Consider the following 9,154-nt stretch of genomic DNA (forward strand, 5'->3'; position numbering starts at 1 on the left):
GTGGTGTGAGATGGAGTACATGGGGGAGAAAGTGGGAGTGTGGAGGCAACCTTAATAAATACTTCAAAATTATAATAATAATTTATAATAAGTAATTTAAAATTATATCGTGTATTCAAGGGGCAACAAGAACACATTATTTCTTGTATCTTCTCTCCGGATTACCATACTTTGACATTTCTGCATACAGTTCTCAAAAAAGAGAGAGAGGTTTTATATTTTTTTAAAGGAGAGGGCAATTATTCCTATTTCTTTTTATTATTCCAATGTATTAGAGGTTTTTCACATCGAAGTGTATTCGATGCTTTTATTCTCCCTTCTCCTTCTTTATGCCCTACAAAAATACATGGAAGAAAATATAGCAATTTGGAATTCATTCTTTTTAAGTCTAAGAAGGCTGAACTTTTATTTCCTTTTAATAACTTCGTTAGAGCATTCAGAATGCCTTATCATATAGTAAGAATGAATCATAATACACATACAGAGTGGACCATTATTTCGAACTGAAGAATTATGATGGTTTTCTAAGATCCAATGAAAGTAAACACAATGAAATTTGGTTTGGGGAGAAAACCCTACAAAGAATAATTTCACATTCTGTTAATGAGAGGAGAAGGTGTACAGAAGTTTTCTGGGGTAAAATACATCTTTTTGCAAATCATGGAGGTAATTAACACAATGTGTTTTGAATATGATGACTGTAGGTATGTTTTGGATGATGAATATATAAGTTCTTCTGGAGCCAAATTCCCAATCAAGTGGTCCCCTCCTGAAGTTTTCCATTTCAACAAATACAGCAGTAAATCTGATGTCTGGTCGTTTGGTGAGTGCATTTGATTGATGTTCATTTGGTGGAGCTTGATATAATCACATGGTTAATCTTTTTGCCTTTATTTCTTCACAAACTATGACCTTTAAAAAATGTCTTCTCGTGCCAGGCTCAGTGGTGCACACGTGCAATCTCAGTGGCTGAGGAGGCTGAGGCAGGAGGATCACAGGTTCAAAGCCAACCTCAGTAACTTAGCAAGGCCCTGAGCAACTTAGTGAGACTCTGTCTCTAAATAAAATATAAAAAGGGCTGGGGTGTGGCTCAATGGTTAACCCTTGGGTTCAATCCCTGGTACCAAAAAAAAAAAAAAAAAAATCATAGCTATGCTTCCTTATGTGCTCTCACCTCATCCAGCTCATCTTTGACAATGGGCATCATACACCTTTTACATCAGTCTGCCTTTTGATCTTTTCCTTCCTTGGTGAGTCCTTGTTTTAAAACCATAGCAAAAAGTCTACTGATCTAGAAAACAGAACCAGCCAACTTTTCTACCTTACAAAGGTTTTTAGGAAAAATAATTGTAGGTCATCCCTGAATGTATGTGCATTTAATAAACTTCATTCCTTAACTACAAAGCAGCCTATTTGCCAGTTGTTCAGTTGACAACTTGAACTTATAACCCAGATTAGAAAAAAAAAAGGGTTCTACCTCATTTACTTCATTGCCTTCACATTTTGTAGGTTTAGACATAGGCTTCTTTGGCACCTGTTTGTTAATTTATACTGGGCGATATTCTTTACTGAGGCTGAGAAGCTATAGGAACCATGTCTAATACAGTTTGTTCTTTGGGTTGATTCTTAAAACATGGCAATGAATATGCAAGAAACTATCTTATTTTCTTTCATCCAGACCTTCCTGGATAACTTTTGGGTTTGGGGAGACTTCTGGGCCTTAAGATGGTGTGGATTTTATTGTCCATAGTAAGCTTACGCCTGTATCGTTGCTCTCATTTCCTCTCCATTGCCTTATGGTGCTCCTAGCCAGGAGCAGGTGAGTTGTGAGACCTCTGAATAGTGACATGAAGGCTTCATCTCTTTCATCAAGTGGCTGCAGAACAATGAGAACTGCCTGAGTATTACCTGACCACTTTTCTTTCTTCCTCCTTAGACAGTGAGCTTCTTCAGGATATGAACTGGTCTCATTCTTATAGAACCATCTAGCCCTAGAATAGGCCTGCTTTCCAACCAATAGCAAATAAATATTTGTAAAACAGGTTTATAGTTAAATGAACTCAAATTGAGAGTTCTTAAAAAAGTTTCATTAGTCAATCAATAATCAATCAATGATTATTGAACACTGCCTTATGTACAGAGCTCTTGCCAAACCCTCTAGGACCCTGCCCAACAGTGTGGCCTTTCATTGAAAGAGGGGGGGCATGTCTTAGCAGGCAGCAGAGGCTCCCACAATTCTGTCATTTTCTATGGAATGTCAGAAGGGCTCATTGATTTCAGGGTGTGGGACATGAGCAATACTTAGAGATGAAATAGCCGTCAGCATTTTCTTCCACTATGGAGGCTGTCAAGACCAATGGAAAAGGAAAGATTTTGCCTTCTCTGGGATTGTTTTTGAGTTACAGCCCTCTTCTAAAACTCAGGTATGCATGACCTGCTTTCTAGATAGAAGACTTTCATTTTGATTGTAACTCAAAGGCTGGGGGAGAAAAATAATAAAATAAAATAACAGTAATTTGAAGTCAACTGTTCTTGCAGTTCCCAGTAACCATTGCCCACTAACCCTTTGTTTTTGTGCATTTTCTTCATAGGAGTTTTAATGTGGGAAGTTTTTACAGAAGGAAAAATGCCTTTTGAAAATAAGTCAAATCTGCAAGTCGTGGAAGCCATTTCTAACGGTTTCCGGCTGTATCGCCCTCATCTGGCATCCATGTCCATATATGAAGTCATGTATAGCTGCTGGCATGAGGTGAGCGGCCTGCTTTTCCTGGTTGGCAGTCCCAGCAAGTGAGAGCAAACGTGTTCTCACCAGCATTACCCAAGACTCTCATAGCAGCAAAAGCTGCCTGTCTTCTTGATCCTGTGGGCCAGAAATACTCTTTCTATTTGAAAGAGTACAGTCGTGTGTCCATTTTGTTTTTCACAGTGACCTCTCTGCTGAGGATCTCAGTGCATGGGCCAAATCTTATCTGTCTGAGATGGGTTCTTGTAGAAACTCCTGTGGTTACTAAAGCCTCAATGATGAGATATTTTGTTACCTTTTAAGAATTGGTCAGTGGAACCAAGGGTAGAACCAGGTTTACTAAACTTCCCCATTGAAAAAGAAGACTGGTGTTTTATTTCCTTCACTCCACTTTGTTTTTGCCTTGCTTTTCAAGGCTGGGAGGAATGGGTTTCATCTCTCTATGGCACTTAAGACTCCTGCTGGAGAGATAAAAGCAAACTAGAAATGAAAGCAGAATGTGTGCCAGCCGCCACACAGAAATGAACTCTTGGGAGCCCTGTTTCTTCTTTTGTTGAAATGCCAAGCTTAAAAATAAAGTAGAGGGGTTTCTGTCCCAGTTCTGCCTTTTCCGGGCACTGACTCAACACGTCTCTTCCCTCTCATCAGACTCCCCTGTGGTTTTGAGAGCTCTACTCTCTTTGCTGCTGATGGTCTCTGGCTAGAAAAATCACAGCCTGATGAGGGGTTTCCTCCTGCTTGAAAGGAAAAACAAAAAACAAAAAAGACCACTTGATTCCCAAAACACAGATACTGGAAAAGCCAATATTTCAAGAGCAATGTGCTAGCAAACAGCTATCTTAAGAACATTTTTGCAATAACAACATAGAGAGCTCAGGAATATACACATGATAGTTATAATAGTTTGACTTAAAAATTTTCACCTTTCCAATGGTACAAAAGTGATATACATTCAGTACAGTCCATAAATATTTTTAATTTTTAATTTTTATATTAAAAATTTTAACTATATTTTTAATATATTTTTAATTTTTAATTTTTATTTTTTTCCTGGGATAGCAATATGAGGTATGATTCTCTCTGAGGACGGTGGGCAGAGTTGGTAAGCTACAACTCCCAGGCAGTCACATGGTCACAGTAAACAACCAATACTCTATGGTGGACAGTGTTGCTAATCTATGATGTTCTGTAGATTAGGTGAATTGAATGAATTTTTGATTTATGACATTTTCAACTTGTGATAGGTTCATTAGGGAGAAACCTCATGGTAAGTAGAGCTTATATATATGAAACAATATACATGTACATGTGCATAAAATACTTAGTGAGATTTTACATATCTGTGGATATGAGACAGAGAAGGAGGAAGGGTAAATGGGATGTTGCCAGGAAGATCAAGAAATGACCTCAATCTCAAACTGTCATTGGGAAATTGATTAAAATAGTTTTTCCATTATGTTGACTTATTTGTTAGCAAAAGTTGACTTTGCCCATTACTTTGCCCCAAGTGCTTAAGTGCCTCTAGACTCAAATGTGATCATGTTACCATTGATTAACACATTTTTTAATGCTTTGCCTGCAGAATTTCAGCCTCTTCAAAAGGCCCCACAATTTATTCTTGGAGTCTCAGGGAGGACTATAAAGTGTGCTCACATCATCTGCTCTGTTCTTTTTACTGGAACCCTCTGTTTATGAGCCACTAAGGGTGGCATCTTCCCCTCACCCACTGCGAAAGCAAATACTGTGAATAATTCTATTTTCTATGGATTTCAAGGATGCCAACAGTGCTATTTCTTCTTCCTCATGAAGCCAGAGCCAAATCACATCCATCAGTGAAATAGGAAAAATGTTCCAATTCCTGGCTTCATGGCCAGGGATTTTGTTGACTGGGCCTAAAGATAGCACAGCCTGTGCCCCAGGATCTGCAAAGTTCCTCATCGAAACATATCTTCTGCTCTCTGAGTGAAATCCTTCTTTGTAGACAGAATCAAATATAGTAAATAACTGGGGCTGAGCTTGGGGACCTGATGCTCTAAATCAGCCCTCCTAGCTCTTCTTTGCCCTCATATGTGTCAAATCAATCAAATAGGGCTCCAGGGTGGTTCTGTCCAGTAGAAATTTCTGTAATTGTGGCTATGTTTGAATCTGTGCTGTCCAATATGGTAGTCACCTCTGGCTATTGAGGGCTTGAAAAGTGGTTAGTGTGACTGCAGAAGTGAGCTTAAACATTTATTTAATTTTACTTAATTTAAATAACCACATGTGGTAGTGTTTATAGTTTTTTTTTTTTTTTTTTTTTTGGTACTGGTTACATCCCCAGATCTTTTTATTTTTTATTTTAATACAGGGTCTTGCTAAGTTGCTCAGGGTCTTGCTAAGTTGCTTAGGGTCTCACTAAGTTGCTAGGGCTGACCTTGAACTTGTGGTCCTCCTGCCTCAAACCCGACCCTGCCCCAGAATCTGGGGTTGCAGCCATGCACCACCATGCCCAACTAGTCAATTCCAGCCATTTTATTTTTGCAGTAATCTTTACTTTTATGTTTTCACACTCCTGCCTTGTTCAAATGCAATCATGCCACAGTGTATCAGCCAAGATATCTTTTTCTTCTTTTTGTGGAGAACCAGACTGGATCTCAGTTCCTGCCAGCAAGATCTGCAGCTGGTGTCTGAGTGTTTTTAGTTGAGCTGACTTCCTCCATTTTTCTTTTCCAGACCCCTAAAGGCCGCCCAACGTTTACTGAGTTGCTACAAGTGCTCACAGAAATTGCAGAAACCTGGTGACCTGAAATGGAATGCCAGCCCAGAGGATCATCTTGCGAAATTGTCACAAGACCAAATCATGAGTGGGTTGCCACTAAAGGGAATATCTTCCTTTTAGAGCTGCTGATTCTTAGAAATAGTGCAGAGATCACGGACTTTTCAAATTGTTTTAAGAATATTCTGACAATAGTTTTTCTGCATGCATGAGAAGGATTTCTACACTCCCCTTCTGTCATATATTTCACATCCATATGTGAAGATGGAAAAAAGACGTTATGGTTTATATATTAGGTGTCCCCCAAAGCTCATGTGTGAGAAAATGCAAGGAAGATTAAAGGCAAAATGACTGGGTTATGAGAGCCTTAACCTAATTGCTGCTTTAATCCTTGATAGGGACTAATTGGGTGATAACTATAAGCAGGTAGGATGTGGCTGGAGGATGTGGGTCATTGGGGACTGCCTTTGGAGTGTCTATTTTGCCTGTGGGGAGGGGATTCTCTCTGCTTTCTGGTACCCTGTCCTAAGGCTCTTTACTTCACCACACTTTCCCATCATGATATTCTGCCTCACCTCAAGCTCTGAATAATGGAGCCAGCTGTCTATGATCTTAGACCTCTGAAACCAGGAACCACAAAATAAACTTGTTTTTGTTGGGTCTTTTGGTCACAGCAGCAGAAGAGCTAACTGAAACAGGTTCCACTGAAGATTTTCTAGTGACTGCTGTACATGGCGATTGCTAAGAACCCTCGAGGGTAAGGAAAACCTGAATCTTCCCAAGGCTAAGTCAATTTCATTCCTAAAGAGGAGTGACTTGTACTTCAGTGGTCCATGCATAGAAGGTGAAAGTAGATTCTGCCAGGTCATGGAGTAAAGGAGCCTCCGTGGCAGAATTTGTGGCTCTACAGATCTTTACAGAAAGCATATCTTTAGGAACCATGTGAATGTGAGCACTTGGAAATGTCTTTAATAAATCTTCCCATATGTTATTTAACAAAACTTTTGCACATATCCAATTATTTTGGACACGGTTGTATTTCAGTTTTAAATATTATTATAGGACTTAACTGAAGTCCCCTTTGAACAGATCCTGGTGATATTTCTATTTCTAGTGATGACCATTGTTAGGGAAGTTCAGAACTAATTTCAGTTCTGAGATTTCATGCTGTGTACAGGTGAGACTAGACAAATTAAGAAACCTTATTTTGTTATAGTAAATGCCTCCTGTACTTTCTATGACTCATTCTTTCCAAGGCAGGAGACAAAAAAATAAGATTTCCAAATGTGACATTAACTCATTAAGTTACTTCTGAAGTCCAGGACTTTGAATTTAAGATGAAACAACGAGCAACCATGGTTAAATCTTACTTTCTTTTGCACTGTATGTAGAAATGATTGGAAATTGGTCTTAATCATTCCAAGTGCTTCAGAAGTCCTATAAGAAGAAATCACAGGTCTAGATACCATAAGGTTAACAATAGGTGCCTTTTAATTGTGTATGACCTCACCCTGTGTGATGTTCTGGGGGAATATCCTTTATGATCCTCATTAGAGTTTAAGTCGTTGGTGCCTTTTGAATCATATTTCCTCCATGCCCAGAATTCTATCTTTGAATATCAGTGTGCTCAATAAATTTGCATTATTTTAAATGAGAAGAAGGTACAAGAAAAAGATTTGATCATTCAGGTAGTGGTTTCAGAAATGTTCGCATGAGATACTGAGATATTTCTGACACTATCATACCCTTTCTCTTGTGACTCTGGCCATGGTGAGGAAAGACAGAACACTCCAACTACAGAGACCTTAATTCAAATAAAACATATGAAGTCTAGCTCATGAGGGTGTGTGACTATTTTTTTTTTAATTTTTAAAATTTTTTTTTACGTTTACATAGGGTAATGATGTTTATTTTATTTTTCCCCTCCCCCCAATAAGAACATTTTTTCTTTTTTTTTTTTTTTTTTGCGGTACTGGGGATCGAACTCAGGGCCTTGTGCTTGTGAGGCAAGCACTCTACCAGCTGAGCTATCTCCCCAGCCCTTGTGTGACTATTTAATAGCAAAAGTGCATGACAAAGAAAATAATGTGTTATCTGTATATGCAATAAGGTTTTTTTTTTTTTTTCTGTTTTTATTAAGCTTGAAGGTCCTCATTCCCTTATAAACAACAACAACAACAACAACAATAGCAACAACCAGAAAGTAACAAAACCCCAGAAACAAACACTGTAAAGCTAGCACTGACTACAGGGCATCTGCCATCACTGGAAAGTGCAAAGTAAGAGTAAGGAGTGACACCCAGAGGAAGTCATTCTTAGGGGTCATGTGACCTCAGCTGTACTTCTAAGAGCACATATTGGTGGTTAGAGACTATCTCTACACCTTTTCAGGAAAGTTTGAGATACCAAATTAGAAACAGGAATAACTAGAGCTATGTTTTCAGCAACTAAGATAATGTGTGAATACAAATGTCCGTGACAGAGATGGTCCATTCCTTGTTTAACTAAAGAAAGAAAAAAATTTAAAGAGGCTACCATACAACTTCTCCTGGGTATGGACTATGCTTTGCCACTATTTTTACCGTTTGTTATTGACATGAGGTCTCAGTGGGTAGTTTGAGACAATATTTAAACAGCTCTGCATGAGAAATGATCAGGTGGTTTAGGGACTGGTTGTAAAAAAGAGAGAATAGGTCAAACAACAAAGAGGAGGTTTAGAAAAATGGAAGGAATTTGGAGGCCAAGCAGAAGATATGATCAGCAAAAATAACTTTTGGCAAAGAACACTCACAGGATTTCTTTTTTCGGTAAACTTTTCATTGAAGTCTAATACCTGGCCCCACCATCTGGACTGGCAAGCAAACTCACAAGATGCAACAGCATTTCATGTAGCACTGTTTTCTTAGCTTCAGAGAAGGATTTAAGACTGGAAATAGAATATGCACAGCCTTCAGTCTCCATGAAAGCCTACCAACCATCCATGGGCTCTGGTGTCTTGTTTCCCTCCTCAGCTGCCTAGAGTGTTCATGATTGCTGGGGATGAGGCCATGCTCTGTGGTCTCACCTGGATGCAAACAATCTCCTTTGGTTGCCCATCAGTCACATAGGCTCACAGTCCATGGGTCTCCCGCCCCTTTGTGCTGTGCTACAGATTGCAGGTTTCACAATGTACTTAACAGGGATCTGACTTGGTGCCCAACATTCCAAATTTATCTTAACTCAGGTCATTTCCAAAGGACTGGTGCTGGGAGATAGTAAACCAAAAGTCTCTCCAGATAGACCTAGGTCTTGGAGAAAAAGGGTACAGGCCTACTGTTAATCATTTACACACACACACACACACACACACACACACACACACACATACACCATGAGTATACAGCTTTCCTAATAGTCACAAAGTGAATGCATCTGTGTAGCCAGACACAGATCAATAAATGGTACATTCCAGAGTTACAGAAGCCATTCTCATTCCCTATTCAAGTCACTAACCCAAAAGTAATTAGTATCCTGATTTCCAACACCATGAATTAGTATGGCCTATTTCTATTTTTTTCATAAATGGAATCCTTCTATAAACAGAAGCCAGAACATGTGTCTGCCATCTTTCACTCAATATCTTCCTTTGACCCATCCATGCTGTATACACATTAAGT

General features: G+C 39.0%; 1 protein-coding gene across 4 annotated transcripts in view; it reads left to right on the top strand.

The window, feature by feature from the left end:
- Txk (TXK tyrosine kinase) overlaps positions 1-5,854 on the top strand; it is a 65,734-nt gene extending 59,880 nt beyond the window's left edge. For 2 of the 4 annotated variants that reach the window (XM_047566614.1, XM_047566613.1), the window contains 3 exons: positions 705-823; positions 2,592-2,749; positions 5,456-5,854. In XM_047566614.1, coding sequence (XP_047422570.1) covers positions 705-823; positions 2,592-2,749; positions 5,456-5,524 — 346 coding nt within the window. In that variant the 3' untranslated portion in view covers positions 5,525-5,854. The remainder of the gene's footprint in view (positions 1-704; positions 824-2,591; positions 2,750-5,455) is intronic. The other 2 variants (XR_007110520.1, XM_047566615.1) reach the window with 2 other exon arrangements.
- Positions 5,855-9,154: the final 3,300 nt, after the last annotated feature.

This window comes from Sciurus carolinensis, chromosome 10, assembly GCF_902686445.1.
Source record: "Sciurus carolinensis chromosome 10, mSciCar1.2, whole genome shotgun sequence".
In the NCBI taxonomy this organism is placed as follows: Eukaryota; Metazoa; Chordata; class Mammalia; order Rodentia; family Sciuridae; genus Sciurus; species Sciurus carolinensis.